Genomic DNA, 17,911 nt, shown 5'->3' with positions numbered 1-17,911 from the left:
GCTGGGTGGCCCCCAGCATGTACTGGTGTATGGGGTTGTTCCTCCCCAGGTGCAGGACTTTGCACTTCCCTGTGTTGAACTGCATGAGGTGCCTGCCAGCCCGTTTCTCCAGCCTGTCTCTGGACGGCAGCACGACCCTCTGGCGTGTCAGCCGCTCCTATCGGTGGTGGGGGTGGGAAGGACACACACCTGCACAGGAGACAGCCCAGCTAACTTAGGGCCAAAAGCTGAGAGATACCTAGCATCACCGGTGGGATGTGTTGTCTTCCTTGTTGTCTGGCCCGGAGGTGAGCAAGGTGAGCTAGAGGCTGTGGTTGATTCCTTGCATACTCCTGGCGCATGCTGTAGCTCTTTCCAGCACATCCCTATGGCCTCAGCTCCTGTGGCTTTTGGTCCCGTGGCCTCAGGTCCCAGCACCACATCCTGTTGAGAGATCAGTTGCAGGAGGCAAGTATCCTTGTTAGCATTCCCATGCTGGATTTTGCCAGGCGCTATAAGCTAGTCTAGGTGTGCCTTCCAGAGGTCACATATAGAAAGAGGCTGGTGGAGTATGCCATCATGGCCCTGGGCTCTACAGCTCAGCGCCTGCTGCCAACAGCAGCCAGGGGCTCATGAAGGCAATGCTTCTGTAGCTGCCAAGGGCCAGCAGAGAGATACCTGAGCATTTGAAGTGAGAGGTGGACTCAACAGATGCCACTTACCTGGGGACAGCACATGGTTGGATGGCAGGAGACCATGCAGCCTGGTGAGGGGCTGCAGCAAGTAGTGACAGTCCCTCATGCATCAGCTCCACCACGCAGCTTTGCTGCAGGTGCCCAGGGTGAGGGAAGCTCCCTCCTACCTCCGTCCGCTGAAGGAGGAAACCCATCTCATGGAGCAAATTGACTAGATGGGAAAGCTCATGACGTGACCCTGAGTTGCACAGCAATTTGAGAGGTTTCCCTACTGACCTCAGCAGTGACACTTCTGTTTATGCCTGTGAGTCAAACAAGACCTGGGTGAACAGGCACGTGCCCCAGAAACCGAGTCTTTCTGAGGTTGGCCAACCCGCCTCACCTGCAGGAGGCACGACTGCATCAAGCCTGACCTTTCAGTATCCTTCCTTCAGCAAGCCCTGGGCAGACAGAGGAGGTCTGTCCAAGCCAGAGTAGGAGACGTATTTAATAAAAATATGTCTTAAAAATAATAACAGTAAAACTTTAAAAGAGGGTTTTTTAAAACCTGGAGCAGGCCAGGAGAGTTGCGCTGTGTCAGATGGGCTACCTGGCTGAAATGAGCCCCAGGCTTCCTAGGCAGGTCTGTTTGACCCGGTAAGAGCTCATGAGAGCAGCTTAAAGCTAGGTTTAGGAGAACGTGCACCAAGCTGAGCTGCATAGGCACTGACTACCAAGCTCAGGACAGATTACTGTAGTATGAGAAAAGTGGGACTTCATACAATTTCTGCCTTATAATCATATTATGCTGAAATTCATGGCTTCCCATTCACCAAGCAGTGCCAGACCCTGGGGCCTGGCAGTTTCCCATCAGTGTCAGAGACTTTTTGGACCTGCCTGGGGTTTCCTGCACACCGCGGGTGCCTGTCCTGTGCCAGTGCTGGTACCCATGGGATGCAGGCAGCACGGCTCCTGCAGCAGCCTCGGAGACCCTGCAGCCCTGCTCTTCATCCATGGGAACCCCTGGCCCATGGTTACCCCATACGTGGCACGGCCAGGAAAAGAGGTTTGGCTAGGAGCCCAGCTTTGAGCAGCACAAAAGATGACAAAAAAAGCCAGAAGGTAATGGAAGCGAGTGTCTGCCCCCCCCCCGACCCCCAGCTCATACCCACTGCCTTCTTCCCCGGCGCAGGGATGCAGCTATACACATCCTGCCTCCCTGAGATGCCAGCTGTTTGTACCCGTCCCCACTGCACACTGTAATTAAACCTGGCTGAGCCCCTGTGATCAAGGCGAGGTGCCACCTTGCTGTGTTTCTAAATATAAATCCCCTTGAGCACGCACATCACAGCAGCACGACGTGCCCTCTCCGCTGCATGGGGCTGTGCAAGATCGTCCCTGGGTTTTGAGGCCACTTAGCCAACGCTAATGCCCTGCCACATCGGCACGCTTCCAGCGCACCCACACACTGCCGTGGCCGCTCCATCAGTACCCAGACACGCACGGATACGTGAGCCGCCCCTCAGCTTCTGGGCAATTTCAGGAGGATCAGTATGTCCCCCCCTGCCCCTCTGATGTCTGCGCATCCCACTCTTTGGTGGGAGGCTGTGACGGGAAGGGATGCGCAGCGGATTCAGTGCAGCAGCAGCATCCCTGGGCGCCACATGCATGTGCTCACTTCACCCTTCGCACGGAGGCTGCACAAGCACCCGTCTGCGCCTGTGCACATCGCACAAGCTGTCACTGAAACCTGGCATGGTCACAAAAAGCAGCACCTCTAGAGATGAACTTTCAGCTGAAAACACAAAATGAGCGGTTTTAGACAAAAGCCATGATTTAACAAGCTGGTGCAGAAAGACAGCAATCTCTCCCCGCAGCCCTGACCGTAGCACCTTGCACTCACGCCTTCCCACCGCCCCCAGGCCCCCTCCCCAGCTCCCCTGCCTCCGTGCTGGCCCAGCTGCGCTCAGAGCAGCCTTCCAAAGGCAGGGGCTGGGGACAAGCAGGGCCCGCAGAGGACGCAGGGGCTTGGGGGTGGGGAGCAAAACCTTCTGTTTTGGTCTCCCAGACAGAAAACCCCACTAGAATTTTCTGGGGAGACCTCCCACTTGGACAAAAGTGAGTCTCTGAGGACTGGTTGGCTTCAGTCCTTTTGGCTCTAGGGAAACCAGCCTGGCTCTCCTGCACAACTCCCAGCGGCTCTGGCACCCGCCTTGGGATGTCCCTCTCATTAATACCGTGCTCTGCTCTCTCCTGAGCTGAACCGTGGACCTGAGAGGTCAGGGGACCTGGGCTGTGCAGGGAAACCCGGGCAGAGCTTGCACACCCCGGCCAGCCCCTGCAGAAGCTGCTGGTGGTCAGCATTTGGCAATGCTGGCAAAGCGAGCGTGGGTAAGGTCCAGGATGGACTGCCTGTCCTGCTCCAAGCAGCGCTTTCGTGGTGTCCAGGACACTGTGGTTGGACCCACAGCTCACTTACCAGTGCTCTGCTAAACACCTCAAAGGCTGAACTTTGTCCTGCAGCAATCGTGTCACTGCTGAGCACCTCAGAGAGGGAGACATGGGCACAGTCAAGAGGAAAATGTGGGGAGAAAATGGGGATTAGCAAGGGCTGATAAAGACATGACCTCTCCCTGCCGGAGGTCTGGGTCACAAGGAGTGTTGGCAGGTCCTGTTGCAAGTAGTTATGAAGCTCAGCTTGTCAGGCAGTGAGCAGCAAGCATCAGCCTAATCTGCAGCATTCAGGGAAGGTGATTGAACAGGTAGGGTAGATGTGCTGGGGCAGGTCTTTCCAGGACACAGCCACCACGTGCCAGCAGCACCCGCCAGTGAGGTGCCTCTGGCAGGACATCCAGAGATGGAACCAGCCCCAGCGTCACCAAACCTGTCCAAACACGCTCCCTGTTTGCCCTGGGATAACAACAGCAGCTTGCTCCACCATGGTCAGCACACATGCCTCACTGAGGATCCTGTGGGCTCATGGGGGACCCAAGGGACATTTGGGAAGACACCTCCATCCGACCAGCTTCTAATCCCACCACCCTGACTGCGTGCTTACCGTTCTCCCCTATATCCTTGCCAACACTACTGCTCTACACCCCAACAGTGTTGTCCTTGAGTCTGGGAAAAGAGAGGAGAGCAGAGGCTGGACCCAGCTCTCAGCCTCCATGGTCAGTGAACGACCATGCACATCTGGAGGAGATGTCCCACCCTCGTGGTCCCTTCACATTAAATGCAATGCCCAGAAGCCCAGCAGCCCCAGCAGGAACCACCAAACCTGCCGAGGACTTTGTTGATGAAGGAAGTGCTAAGGGCCATCACCACATGGGTGGAAGCTGCTGGTGCCCACAGGACTGAGGCAGCTCTCTGGCATCCGACAAAAGCTGCCTGCCGGGCCAGCACGCTGCCGGGTGGTTCACCAGCCCAAGGGCTGGATTTCAGAAAGGCAAAAGTTCAGTCCCAGTGTGCTGTGGGAGCCAAACTGGGCACTGCTCATGTGACTGGCTGGGTGCCCCCACAGCCTGGGGGACCTCTGTTGACTTCTGGTCCCACTGCAGATGGCAGAGGGGTCCCCAAAAGGCCCACTATGTGACAGGGCAGCTGCCAACACACCCACTCCATGCAGAGCAAGGAGCTCTGGGGGATGCAGATGTCCCCACGGCCAAGCACCCTGGAGGCTACGCTACCCTGGCACATCTTCCTCCTTGGAGAGAGCTCACCCTACAGGAAGTGTTTCGGCACAAGGATGGACCTCTTACTTCAGGTGTGAACTGCAAGGCCAGCACATAAGACCCCTGGATCCAAAAGCCTCCTGACTCAGGGCACGAAAGTAGAGCAGGAGAGCCCAAGGTAATGACCAGCACCGTGGGGCCCTGCAGGGAACAGAGAGGTGGATTATTAGTGCTGGTGCCAGTCCTGCTCCAAGAGGGACATCCTTGACAATGGACCGCCAGCAGACCATGTCATCAACAGTCCAGTGAGCCTGTGATAAAACATCTGGAGACATGACCCACTGCCTGTATACAGAGAAATGCCCAAACTGCCAATTGCCACCGCCAATCCAACTTCTCTCGCCTTAGATCTGGTGTTCCCTTCCAGCCTAAACATGAGGCAATGTGCATGCTACAGCCTCCTCTCCCTAACTTCACTGACCTCAATCTCTGCCACTGCCTGGCAGCTAGCCCAGAGTCAGAGCCATCCTCACAGCTGGCCTCCAACCCGTTCTGTTTTCTAACACCTCTGCTGTCACATGGACCCAAGTGGTCCCCCCCAGCATGTTCTGCCCGCTCCCATCCATGCAGCCCAGATGCAAGTGACAACACATCCCTCTCCAGACAAGATCACCTATCGTGAACTGGCTGGGGAGCTGCTGGGCACAGCAGGAAGAACCTAAGTCAACCCAAGAGCTGCCCAAGGCCAAGGAAGCCATGACCTGCTGAAAGGTATCCAGGGAATCCAAGGTAGGGATGCGATGCAGCTCTCCTGACCCCCAAACTGTGGCAGCTGCTGACAGGCAGAGTGTGGGTAGGTAGTGTGAGGATCTGCTCCACTCCTGAGTGGTGTTACTGCATTTTAAGGCCATTAATAAATCACCAGTGCCTGGAGGCCGTGCAGCACGTGTCCCTGGGCTCTGCAGGGCTGGCAGGCGCAGAGCGGCATCCCTGCAGCCTCCACGTGCCACTGTTTGGAAATGACTTATCCAAACGGTCTCGGCAGGTCTGGCTTTTGCTGGCTCACCATGGATGAGCCACCATCTATTCAGACGACAAGGACATGAGATATTGCTGCCCCTGCCTTGTGCTTCCCAGAGAGGTGCAGGCCACAGTGACTCATGGAGCTACTTCAGAGGTGAATCTCAGGAGCACCTGAGCTGTGGGCAAGCATGCCTAGGTCTCCAGAGCTGAATATGATGCTCAAAAGCATGGCTGTCCTCTCAGCCCTGTCCCACACAGGCGCTTGTAGAGAGTGGCTAGATCCCCCCACCCCTGAGGTCACTGCTGTCCCTTGAGGGTGGGACCGTGTTCAGTCTGCGATGCTCAAGCTGGGGGTAGCACTACGTGCTGTCTCAGTGCTGTGATACCGAAGTAGGGTTGTGGGGGCTCTGTCTGCGCAGCCAGCCCTGGAGGGGGCCCTGAACGCCCTGCCGCCTCCTCTCTGCCAGACTCCCACGTGCTTCCTACTGTCACTGCCCTGGAGGAGCAGACGCAGGTTCTTCCAGGGGACACGACTCCCGCAGGCAGATGTATGCTGAACCAAACTGAACAGACCAAAGATTCTGCTGAGACAGACAGACAGAAACAAAGAGCAGGGCAAGACTGGAGCCGTGCCTCCCTGGTGCACCCTGAGGTCATCTTTGTCTTTAGTAGCTTCTCTTTTGAGAAAGAGGATCCTACATAAGCGTTTAGCATCTGCACCGCCTCGCAGCAAGCACTGCAGCTTCTCCAAGCTCTGCTCTTACACAGGAGCATCTACTGATGAGCTAGATAAAGGATTTACTACTCATTCTGATTCTTCTCACAAGCTGTTCCTGAACTCATCCACCAGTTCCCCTTCGAGGTTTCTCCTTTGGGCACAGCTCTGTGTTTTGCAAAGCATCACTGAAAAGCCTCCCTGACCCTGCAGGCAGTCTTGGCTCTCTGGGCTTTCCCATTTCCTTGGCCATGTGGCACAGGTCTGCCCCGAGCCTCTGACATCTCACCCTTCAAGCAATCCAGCCTTACTCTCCCCTAGGAAGCTGCAAAGCAGGGTGGTATGTGGGAGCAGCCCCAGGACTGGGCCCGGCGGGGCTGTGGGGTCTTCATCCCTGGAGACTTCAGAACCCACCTGGACACAACCCTGAGCTGCCTGGTCCAGCCGTGAGGCCATCTCTGCTCAGAGCAGGGCTGGCTGGAGGTGTGAGAGCTCCCTCCAGCCAAAAAACTTCCTGGGGCTCTACAATTTGCCCATTCTCAGTGGAACCCGCCCTTGGCTCTTCCCTGCCAGACAGACCCATCATGCTCCTGCAACACTCCCAGAGGGGTTTCCACTCCCCATTTCTCACTCAGCTCTTCAGAGCTACATCTCTCCTCTCCCCCCAGGCCCTCTGGGCAGCTCCCCTCCAAGCACTTTCAACATCAAAGTTGCTGTTCCAAGGTTAGCCGTGGATGTTTTGACACAAGCTGGCTGTATCACATCCACCCCTGTTTACAGGGTCACATGCTGGTCCTTGTTGTTTCCTTCAATCCTGTTGCCTTCTCCTCCTGGAGATGCAAAGGTCACCCAGCTTCGGGGATTTCAGCCCTGCCACGCTGATCTCAAGCTTTCTCCTCCCTTGGCTGTGGCTTGTGCTGCAGTTCTCACCCACGCTCCTGTTATCGGTGCCCTACATAGCTGAAAGCAGGCTGAGCTGTAAAGCAATGGAGGACTTGGACTGCGTTTGGAGCAAGGCAACGTGTTTGCCCGTGAAGACAAGAAAATGGTGACTCGGGATGAGGCATGATGAATAGACATTAGATCGCACAGCCTGGTCGCACAGTATGTCATAGAGCAACCGCGACAAGTTTTCATGCTCAGGAGCTGCCCTACAGCATTTCTGGAAAGTTCCATATCAGAGGATCGCAAACAGAAAACTCCTGTCTTAGCACTGACTCACAGCTGCTGCTGCCGGCTCTTCCCCCATCCCACGCCTGGCATTTCTCACCACCCTGCGTCACCCCTGGCTCTGCCACAGGGCCCCATGCTCCAGGCAGGACCTGTTTTCATTGCACAAAGGGCTCGACAACTCCATGTGCATGACCTCAGTGGAGGCACCCAACTCATGCAATGGCATCAGTGGTGCCTCTGCTACCTTAGCAAGCGAAGACAAGGGGACAGGACCACATTGGGAAGTGGTTGACAGATGCGCATACCTGTCTGGTCTCCTTGACCCGGTTGCTGCTTCCCCATTACTGCTTTCATGCCTGGATGTGCCTGCTGGCTGAAATGGATTAGATGGGGGATTAAGCTCCATGCATAGGCATCAATTAGCCAAGAGCAGGGCACGAGGAGCCATCCCTCCCTGCAGACCAGCAGCTCCAGAGCATTGGCCAGCTCTGCTCACAGTCACTTGGGTGGCGGGCAGCCAAACCAGGTGGCACGGCACCCCTTGGGCCGGATTCATCAGGTAAAGTTCACAGAGGGCAACAAACAACTGAGCCACTGCCCTTTGGGCAGTCTCCGTTTCAAGGCACCAGGTCCTACCTGTGCTTTCAGGACAAAGGACGAAACCTGAGAGGTGGTTACAGGTCCCATCCCACAGAACAGTCCCATCCTTTGGATGCAAAGATGTCTAGCTTCTCACAACATGGAGGAGAGGAGCAGAAGGTGAGGTTGAGCATGGCCGAGTTTCCTTCTACAGAAGGGCATGGACAATGACACCTGGGGTCACAAAAGCAGGCAGAAACCCTTATAGAGCAGTGGGGTCCTGTGACAAGTGCTGTACAACACTACAGCACCTCCTCCAACTGAAGAGCAGTCTTCTGGAGACACCTGGGCTGATTCTGTATCTCCAGCTCCATGCAGCAAACTCAGGGGAAACCACAAGTTTTATCCCATCTTTCCAGGTTGTCCCATCTCTCCAGGGCTCAGATTGTGCTTTAGCACCTTTTGTTTCTTCTTCATGTGACTGTGTTCGAGCAGGAAGCTGAGCTAGAGATCTCCAGAGGCCACTTTGCATCCACCCCAACCATCTGCTGCAGCAGATCCCCCACAACTCCTGAATCCCACACTTGCATCTCCCAGGATGTAACACACATCACAGTGCACCAGCTGCCTTCACAGCAACTAAGCAGGTGAAACTAAACTGTGCAGCAGGCTGAGCTCAGACACAACAGCACAGAAACACACTTATTCTCTAACCCTGAACCCCAAATCCTCAAGGGAGGAGTACAAAGTGCTTTTAAGATGAGCCCAGAAACCCATTCATACCTCTACTTGACACCAACATCAGGCATAACTCAATGACTGGTGGTGGTATATCATGCCTCCTCTCCCCTCACCAGCCTCTGCATGCTCCGCAGGCTAAAAGCACTCACCCCATCCCATCCGGCACAACTTCCCCTGATAATTGCACAACTTCAGCCCACAAGCACACACTTGAAGAAAAAACCCAAGGTCCTACTTATGGCCACCAATCTCTGCCCACCCTAGGTATTTGCCACTTTATTCCAGGCTTTAAAAAAACCTTGTGTATCAGAAAGCATTTATTTTTCCTAACTGTACTAGCTTATTCAAAGCTACCTCCTCTAGCACCTCCAGACCATACTGCGTTCAAGTCCTCGGACTGTCACATCTACAGTGCCAGCAGGCAGTTGGTACAGGACAATACAGATGATCAGCTCAGCGTAAGAGCCCTGTCCTTCCCATCTCCCATTAAGTTGCACTCATTTCATGAAGCATTGTGTCAGACTGTTTTGAGTAACATTTGCTATTTCATTTATCTTTCCCCAGAGAGAAAATTCGGCAGGGGTAGCATCAGAGAGCAGTCAGAGCAGGGATAAGGAATGACTCAGTGCCTCTGGCTTTGGGGTAGGTGGGGAATCCTAAAGGTGGAGGGGGTGAATGATACCTCCTACAGCCCAGGGCAGAAGCACAGCAAAGTTCAGGATGCTAATCTAAAACCAGTCAAGACGACATGCTTAATTACCCTCCAGAGCAAGAGGCCAAATACTGCTGTAGGATGCTGTGGGGATCAAGTACACTGAGTTGAAGAGACAGCCAGCCACTGACTCCTTCCCTGTGGAGAAGAAATGGCACCAGAAAGGGGGGTCTGGCCCCAGGGGCATTCAGAACACAGCTGAACAAAGCCACAGCACTCAGATCTGGTGCTGGGACAGACTTGATTGCATTTAAGTAAAGGTCGACATAAGCACACCCCAATCTGCTTCACAACTCTGAACAGCTACAGCCCTAGCCAAGGGAAGCACCACTCCAGAACGGCCAACTTCTCACTCTGTCCCAAAGTCAGGCCAAAAGAGAGTACAGTACGTTCCCGTCCACACCAGCGCTGGTAGCTCAGGTATTCACGAGGGCTGAACCAAGAGGTGCTGCTCAGCCCAAACTCAGGACTGAGCTATTTCTACAGCAGACAACACCATGCTAGCAGTACCCCTCTACTTCGCAGAGATGCTCAAAAGCAATGAGGGCTGGGAAGAAAGAAGGAAAAAATAAATGCAAGACTCTAAATCTCTTTGTTGTCTCTACAAGCCAACTCCATGAAGAGCCTCTGCAAAGCCTGGATTCTCCCAGATGCCAGCTCTGTGCTTCTGCAGTTTCCTACACAGACCCCTGAGCCAGCCCTCCTTGTGGGCACTCCAGGCCCCCCCAGCAGGACACCCCAGCCTGGGCAGCGCAGCCGCACCTCCAGAGCTCAGGGAGTCTCCACCGCAGCCGGGGTGGTGCAGGGCTGAGCAGCACAGCCTCCCTCCTAACCTCACCTGGCCCCTGCCAGGCCCCAGGGAAGCGCCTGGGCACACTGTAATACTCCTTTACTAGCGAGTATTAAATCAGTAATTATGTGACACATCAGGGTGAGCAAGCACCAGAGACATCTACGTCTCCCAGGTGCCCAAGGGTGGGAAATAGTCTCAGACACCCCACAGGCGCTCACCACACAAAACTACACTGAAGTCTTTAGAAGTCACTCGTGTCTTTCATTAACTAGAAGGAACAGGAGAAGTAAGCCCAAAGAGGTGGTTAACAGCTCTCCTGTGGCAGGAGAGGAGAGACCCCACACGTCACAGGTATGCACAGGCTTATTGTGCAAGGCAACAAACCAACCTCCCTTCCGAGTCAAAAGCAGCCAGCTATTGGAGTAAAAACACCACTGCAGCAAGGACAAGTCAGTTCCAGTCATTTATTCATTGCAGCATTTGAAGTACACCAGGTACTTGGTGAAGCTCTCCAGATAGACAACAGGAAGAATACTTGGTACGGTAGATTTCTATAAAAAGAGAGTTAAATAGATAAAATAACATGGTAACCCCTCACCCTCGCAACAAACATAGCAGACTAGCCCTGAGCCCAGGTTAACATCAACAGCTTCAGTCTTTCCAGCCAGTTGTGGTTAGAATCTTTATGGCCCCATACCCAGGGGACAGCAAGGCATTTATCCTCGCAGTTGAGGCAAGGGGTGCGCTTCTCAGGTCAGCTCTTCAGGAGCTTGGCTTCAGATGTGTGCAGAGCCTGACTTCCAGGAAGGTTCAATCTTGTTGAGCACGTCTGGAAAGCCAGCCGCAGCTTTGGTGTACAAGTGTAAGGAAGAGCAGCTCTTCTGAAGATGAGCCTTCAAGTATTTCAGGATCAGCCACAGGTAATGCGTTCCAGCCATCTAGAAAGACTGGTAGAGCCAAGACGCAGGGCAGCACCCCAGACTGTTGCCTTTCCTGCACTAAGCCAGATTTAAACCACACATTTTGAGGCTGTTCCTGAACTGTGCATAGTTCAGTCATGCTTTTGCAAGACACTGCTTTGCAACTGTGTTAAGACAGTCTCCACCCACTCCAGGTCTCCAGTTTTATGCCAGAAAAAATTCCCATACCAAAAAGACTACATATTTCTCTTCAGTTTTCACATTTCCATTTTCAGGAACTGTTCACCTTCTGTTGAGAAGGAAGATGGGGTCTGAAGCCATGTGCCTGCAGAACAGCAGGCAACACAAGTAGCACCAGAATGAAGAAAGCCCATGTTATCGATACAAGACTGTTACCCCACTGAGACTGGTTTTACTTAATCTAGGAGATCACTGTATCTCTCTAGAGTCTGCTTCTCCAGTTCCAACAGCTTTTGGTAAAATCTCTCAGCAGTTTCTTCATCCACATCCATCTGGAAGACAGTAAGAACAGCACTGTGAGACCATCACCTTGGTGGCAGCCAGCACAGACACTGAGGGCAGCTCTGAGGATAGGCAAGGTGCGTTTCCAGAGCTTCTACATTCACAGAGGCACAACTAAAGGCATCTATTACCAGGGCACAAGCCAGAACATATTTCGGGGAAGCATCATTACACACTCATCCTGTTCTAACCATTGTCTCCACCGTCTTCCAGGCTCCAGTCTGCGCCAGGAGTTACTCTAGGAAACCTCACAGATAACCCCACATCCCTCCTTGCTGCTCAGCATTCAACAAGCATCTTGTTTCCACTCCAGCCACAGGACACCCTTGGCACCAACCCTTCCACGCAGGGCAGATGGCAGACCCCTAGCCAAGTCCCCTGCAGCAGGAGGCTGCCGCTCCATTTACCTTTCTGGGCTCCACATAGCTCTTCCCCAGTCCAGAAGTACAGCTGTGGTATTTGACAAGCGCATCCAGGTACTCTGGCTTCTGTTTGAACAGCCACACCTAGGAAGAACAATACAAACGTGCAGGAGTCTAGCGCACACTGTCCCAACCAAGCCTGCAGTCAAGGACCCAGCTGCCAATGGACACAGGAGAACACACCACAGGTATTTTCACCAGTCAGCACAAGACTTGATACCTAGAGAAGAAGTTCTGAGCTGGCTCCCCTCAGCTGTGACCTACCTGAGCCAACAGTAAACCATGTTTATGTCCCGTGCTAAACCACTAAAGCAGTTCAACGTGGCTAAACTTGCTCACTACTGTGCTTGAGACACACATTGTGCCCTGCATTCCCCACCTCCGTCCCCTGTGCCTGCATGTCTCTGGCTGCTCAACTACCAACAGGGAGAGCAGCATTCTCCCTGACTGAGATGGAAGAAATAGTGTTTTTCCAAAATCATTTATTTTATGGGTACCTGATGACGGTCATAAAGCATCACCTGGCAGATCAGCCCTGGTCACAGCTGTCCCCCCAGCACTCACTGCTGTATGCTATTCAGGGGTAAAATACAGCACCCACCCACCAGCCTTGCTGAGAGGCTCTTTGTTCAAGTCAGCAGACCCAGAACAAAGGAATATTAAAATCAAGTTGTGAACTACTTACATGAGCTTCTGCTCCATTATACGGTGTCAGAGTGTAAGTTTTGGCAAAAAAACGGATCTGAGGGGAAAAGAAGTGCATGACAGAATCTGTACTGTGGCCCAAGGTTTCTTTGGCAAGCCCTCCACAGCCCAGCCACACGAGACAATCTACCAGAGGTAGAAACGCTTCTCAAAGTTGACTACAGGTAACACTGCACACTTATGACTAAAGCATCCCTTTATCACCAGAAACTATTTTCTGGAGCCACCCACCAGATCAGCAAGCCTCGCTCCATGCTCCCACACAGAGCTCACGCCCAAAACAAGAGGCAACAGGCCACACACATGCCTTGTGGGCACCTCTTCTTGAATGGTCTCAAGAGCACACACAGCAGGAGGCAGAGAGGATCTGCAATACTGCCAGTGTTGAGGACAACTGAGAAGGCATTGCCTCTCCACTGCCAGGAGAAATGTGATCCGTCAGGATCGGCTGCCGCCAGCTGGGGCAGCTTAAGCAGAAAGGCCAATCTTGCAGCAAGAGCACCAAGGCTCAGAGCAGGCAGCCTTCAGGGACAGAACTGTAGTGAACATGAAAAGCTGAAGCCCAGAGGAAGAAGGCAAGGAAAGTTTTGGGGAAGCAGGGGACTAGGCAATAAAGAGCAGGAGGCTTTGCTTTCCAGAGGGATGGAAAGAAGAGAGCAGGAGACACTGCCTTCCAGAGGGATGGAAAGAAGAACACTGAAAAATAGAGTCTGTTCTAGAAATGAACAGCATTTCAAAGCCCAGGGGCCAAGTTTTGTCCTGAGCTCTGCTGCCACCAAAATGCTAGGGTTTCACAAGCCCACAGCAGGCTGGCAAACCTTCTAAGGGGAGCCTTGACAAACGCTGCTATGGCTGAAGGGCTGAACCCTGGCTCTATGTACAGTGCTGTCCAGCACCAAACCTCCAAACTCAGCTTGGAAATCGGGGCCCCAAGGCGCCAAGGGGAAGGTTTGCAGAGGGGCCAGCCTGCCCAGTCCAACAGAAGGAAGAGCTGTATAGCAGCATGGGTAGCAAGGAGCCAGAAGCACACTGCACATCACTTGCAGTGAAGTATATCACAGCAGGGCTACCTCAACCCAAAACCAGCCAGGAGATCCACTTACCAACCACATGATGGGCATTAGCAGCTTCCACAGAAAAACTGGCAAAATCCTGTAGGTCATGTTAGACATAACGAGACCAGGACAAACAACACTGGAATACAGACCCTGCAGAGAAGAAACTGAGTCAGTGTGCAAATACACAAGTTAGTTTAAGAATGGATCGTACTCCTTCCCTCCTAGTACTTCTCAGCAAGAAAATGAAGGTGAGTATAGAGACCAGTTAATAGTAGATGCTCTCCTCTCTGAAGGTACCAGAGCCAGAGAGTGATTAGATGTAGTGATTTCTGAGAGGTCCAAATTGGAGATGTTCATATTAAATCTGTGCCCATTGCAAGCCCGTGAGACAGAAGGCGCAGCCTCCCAACACATTGCAACCTCATGTTGCAGTCTACATGCAGGTCAGCAGCAACAACAGTCATCCCACAAATTACAGCCTGCTCAGATCAAAGGCTACCTCACCTTTAAGAGATTAGTTCAGCCTTCTAGGACTAAATCATTTTCTCCTGAAGTATTTCAAAAGAGCGCAATCACTATCGCTGGACTAGGGCTGCAGCTTGCCAACAAAATCCGGCAATCCCCCGTGACAGGGAAGGCAGGTTGCTCATACATTTTAGTGTGACAAATAATTGAATAGCAGCACGAAGCCATCGGGAAAGACAGCAGAGCCTGCACCTCAAGTGCTTGCAGGCAAAGCTGCCTGAGCAGCCCTGTACACCTGAAAAGAACAGCAGATCTTTAAGACCAATTCTTTGGTCTAAAGAGACAGCTAGAGCTTGCAAGGTTGGGACTGCTCCTGAAATCTTCTGCTTTCAGAACTTTTTCTGACAAGAACCCCAGAAGCAATCTCTCTGGAAGATTCTCCACCATCCACATCACTCGTTCAACCTCAGTTGTGTTCAGTTCTTACATATGCATTAAGGAATATATCAGATTGCTATGAATGAATGCATGCAACTAAGTAACAACAATGTAATTATAATTATAAATAGTAGGAGCTCATTAGGTTTCTTCAGACATGCAAACCCCATCATCACCTGCTTATTAAATTTCCTGTTCAAAACCACACTTGTCAGGTCAGTAGCATATTTGGAAGAACTGTATGATTCCTGCCCCTTGGCATGCTGATAGTCAGAAAGGCTGAAGGCAGACTCCCTGGCATTGCTGGAAGAAGTCCAGATGAGTCGCGAGGGCTTTTCGTTACCGCAAAGTAGAGACTCAAGTTGACGAACCTGCAAAATAATTGTTAACTTATTTAACACAGTAATTTTAAAGTCTTGCAGTATAGCTTTGCAGTTCTTAAAAGCCACAAGCTTATCTCAGCTTTCCTAGTCTTGGCCAGTCTTCACTAGACTAGCCAGAAGCAGCTGCTGCTCAGGTATAACTTCAGCCCAAGGTCCACCAGGAGCATTTACAAGCAGCCACCATTCTCTTACACAGCTCAGCTGAGCACCTCAGGATTTAATATAGCCAAGTCTTGGTATTTGCCCTGGACAGAGAGAAGTATGTATGGTTTAACTCTATCCACTGACTAACTGGAGTAACTTCGAGATTATATTAACCCTTGCAACAACGACTATCACCATTTATTGCTATTTTAACAAAGCCCAAGACCTTTGCCCTATCATTCCCCAACTGTCAGGCTGCCGCCTGCGTCAGCGTCCAAACCTGTAAGACAGAACCGATTCGTCAGTACCGCCTGTACCCATCCCGACCCACATCAACCACCAGACCAAGGGCTCGATATTCATATGCAGCCTCACCAGGACAAAGTGCCCAAAGAGGTTGGTAGCGAACACCTCCTGCAGTCCATCTCCATTAAGCCTGTCCGTCTGGGTCATTATGCCTTCCGCAGTGGTCAACATGTGAAGCACCTTCCTGGAAGCCAAGGACAGGAGTTAGAGAGGCATGCTGCCAGGAGGCATCGACTGCTCCCGCACTTCAGTCCTTCAGAAGTATCCCCCACATCATAGGCTCCATACAGACTCACTAGTTTCACCTTCAAGGGCTCCGTTAATCCATTAAAAAATGGCTGGAAAAAGTTTACAGAGTATCCCAGCCCCTTTATTTGCAAGTGTCTCAATACTGACTAGACCAGAGAAGACTTGTGCCTTCCTTCACTTCACCACAGTAAAGTACCATTAAAAAAAAAGTCTTGCTCTTCCATTTCACATTCAGATAACAAAATCAAGCTCCAGTGTGGAACTAAGCCCTAGGGCCATGCCTAATTCAGACAAGGAAAGCACTCTAGCATTTATGTTCAACACCCCAACAACTGTATTAGACTCAATGCAAGTCACTTTGCTCCCTAGATCAACTTCCCTATGTTGCTTATAGAATAATAACACTTATCCCCATGGTGCTTATAGAATAAGCAATAACTATTAGCTTTGCAAAATACCATGATCCACAGCTGAGAACAACTACAAAAACCTGCAGTGGAGCCAAAACAACAGTAAGGAGACCCAGTAAGAACAAACCACCTCCCCAACAACACACCAGTGCTTTTCACTCAACCTCCAGTGCTAGGCACCGCAGGCTTTGGGTGAACCCTTGCCCTACCCTGGCACGCAGTGGGCCCCACACCAGGGATCAGAAGCAACACAGGCTGCCTTGGAGCACCTTGGCACTTCACCCAGCTGCCAAGCCCGCCCCACACAAGGCCACGCATCCCACAGGGATGTGCTCCATGTCACACTGGGGAAGGGGGATAGGGTCTTCAGCCCTGGACACAAGGGCATGCCTTGGCCATGATGATGCTGCCAGCACGCCATGCTCCCTGCAAGCCACGGACCAGACCCTCCAGCCCCCCAACATCTCCTACCCGGTGAGGAGACCATGCCAGAGTGCCTTGAAGTTCACGTGTGGGTTGGGCATGATCCCAGCGTTGAGGTAGACAAAGTCCAGGCGCTGAAACCTGCATGGGGAAGAGCACAGGGCTGAGGGGTTGAGGGGCAGAGGGTGGACGGGGAGATCTGGTGGAGCGCGGGCGGGGGGGGGGTCCAGTGGGGTGGAGGACGGAGATCCAATACCTGCAGCGGAGCTCACGGGTGACACGCAGGACGGAAGCCAGGTTACCCAGGTCCACTTCCACGGTCGAGACCTGTGCAGCAGGGTGGGTGGCCAGGATGAGGTCTCGCGTGGCTTCACTCTTCTGGATGTTGCGGCAGGCGATACAGAGATGGATGCGGCCATCCTCCTCCAGCAGCCGCCGGCACAGGGCCAGCCCCACGCCGCTGCAACGGTACGGTGTCAGATACAACGCTGGCGGGCTGGGGCGGGCCGGGGCAAGCCCGGCCCGGCCCAGCCGGCTCCGTTATCGTTCCTCCCCCGCCCGGTCCCCGCCGCTCACCTGCTGGCACCGGTCACCAGCACCACCCGCTCCATCGCGTCCTGCCGGGGCCGCCGGCCCCCCCGCCCGCCTTATAAGCCCTGCCCGCACGTGACGCCCCGCCGCCCCCGCCAATCGGTGCGCGCGAAGGGGGCGGGGACCGCGCCGCCGGTGGCGTGATGATGAGCCGAGCGGAGGGGGCGGAGCGCGTTGGGACACACCCCCCTTGGACCCGCCCCCCGGGGTGCAGGCCACGCCCCTGTAGTGCCGGTCACGCCCCCGCTGTGCAGGCCCCGCCTATTCCGCCGAGCTGCTCGTGTCCCTCCTGCTGCCCTTGCCTTGCCTTGCCTTGCCTTGCCTTGCCTTGCCTTGCCTTGCCTTGCCTTGCCTTGCCCTGCCGGCCCGGCAAAGGCAAGCCCCTTGTGCTCCGCAGCTGCAGCAGGCAGGCTTTCCGCAGGCAGCCGTGGCGCGCTCTGCCCTCCCATCCTTTGCCACAGAGAAGACGTTTTGCAGCCAAACAGCAATGCCACCGGGTCACGGCTTCCCAGCGCTGCTCTGGCAGAGAGGTCTGGGTGTGCAGGGTCCACTGGAGATCTCGGGTGCAGCCCTGCTCCTGGCGGGGCCGGTGTCACAGCTGGAGCAGGGGACGGACACGCCAGCCCCCCACACCTCCCCGGGCGGTGGGGCTGCCCCCCGGGCACCCTAACGCATTATTTAACCCATGGCCATGCATGCCCCATGCAGGGCGCCCAGGCACAGAGCCCAGGGGCTTGGGTCGGCGGGAGCTGCAGTGCCCATGGGGCAGACATGCCCCTACCTGGCCTGGTGCTCCCAGCTCCCAGCTTGCTGAG

The 17,911-nt window shown here is 53.7% G+C and overlaps 1 protein-coding gene across 1 annotated transcript; it reads right to left on the bottom strand.

The window, feature by feature from the left end:
- Positions 1 to 10,510: 10,510 nt before the first annotated feature.
- On the bottom strand, positions 10,511 to 17,116 carry HSD17B7 (hydroxysteroid 17-beta dehydrogenase 7). Its single transcript, XM_050901087.1, has 9 exons — positions 17,082 to 17,116; positions 16,762 to 16,965; positions 16,554 to 16,646; positions 15,493 to 15,607; positions 14,767 to 14,961; positions 13,733 to 13,837; positions 12,610 to 12,666; positions 11,910 to 12,008; positions 10,511 to 11,492 (listed from the first exon to the last, which is right to left on the bottom strand). The coding sequence occupies exons 1-9, from the start codon at positions 17,114 to 17,116 to the stop codon at positions 11,397 to 11,399; spliced, it is 999 nt and encodes a 332-aa protein (XP_050757044.1). The 3' UTR covers positions 10,511 to 11,396.
- Between the last annotated feature and the right edge of the window lie 795 nt (positions 17,117 to 17,911).

The sequence above is a fragment of the Gymnogyps californianus genome, chromosome 8 (assembly GCF_018139145.2).
Source record: "Gymnogyps californianus isolate 813 chromosome 8, ASM1813914v2, whole genome shotgun sequence".
In the NCBI taxonomy this organism is placed as follows: domain Eukaryota; kingdom Metazoa; phylum Chordata; class Aves; order Accipitriformes; family Cathartidae; genus Gymnogyps; species Gymnogyps californianus.
The sequence above is the reverse complement of the archived record's forward strand: the minus strand, read 5'-3'. Positions and strand labels throughout refer to the sequence as shown.

Coding starts and splice junctions, on each gene's coding strand:
- HSD17B7 (XM_050901087.1), bottom strand. CDS start 17,116: ATGGAGCGGGTGGTGCTGGTGACCGGTGCCAGCAG. Junction 13,838..14,766: donor ACAGGAAATTTAATAAGCAG/GTGATGATGGGG, acceptor TCTTCTCTGCAG/GGTCTGTATTCCAGTGTTGT. Junction 12,009..12,609: donor ATAATGGAGCAGAAGCTCAT/GTAAGTAGTTCA, acceptor TGTTCTTCCTAG/GTGTGGCTGTTCAAACAGAA.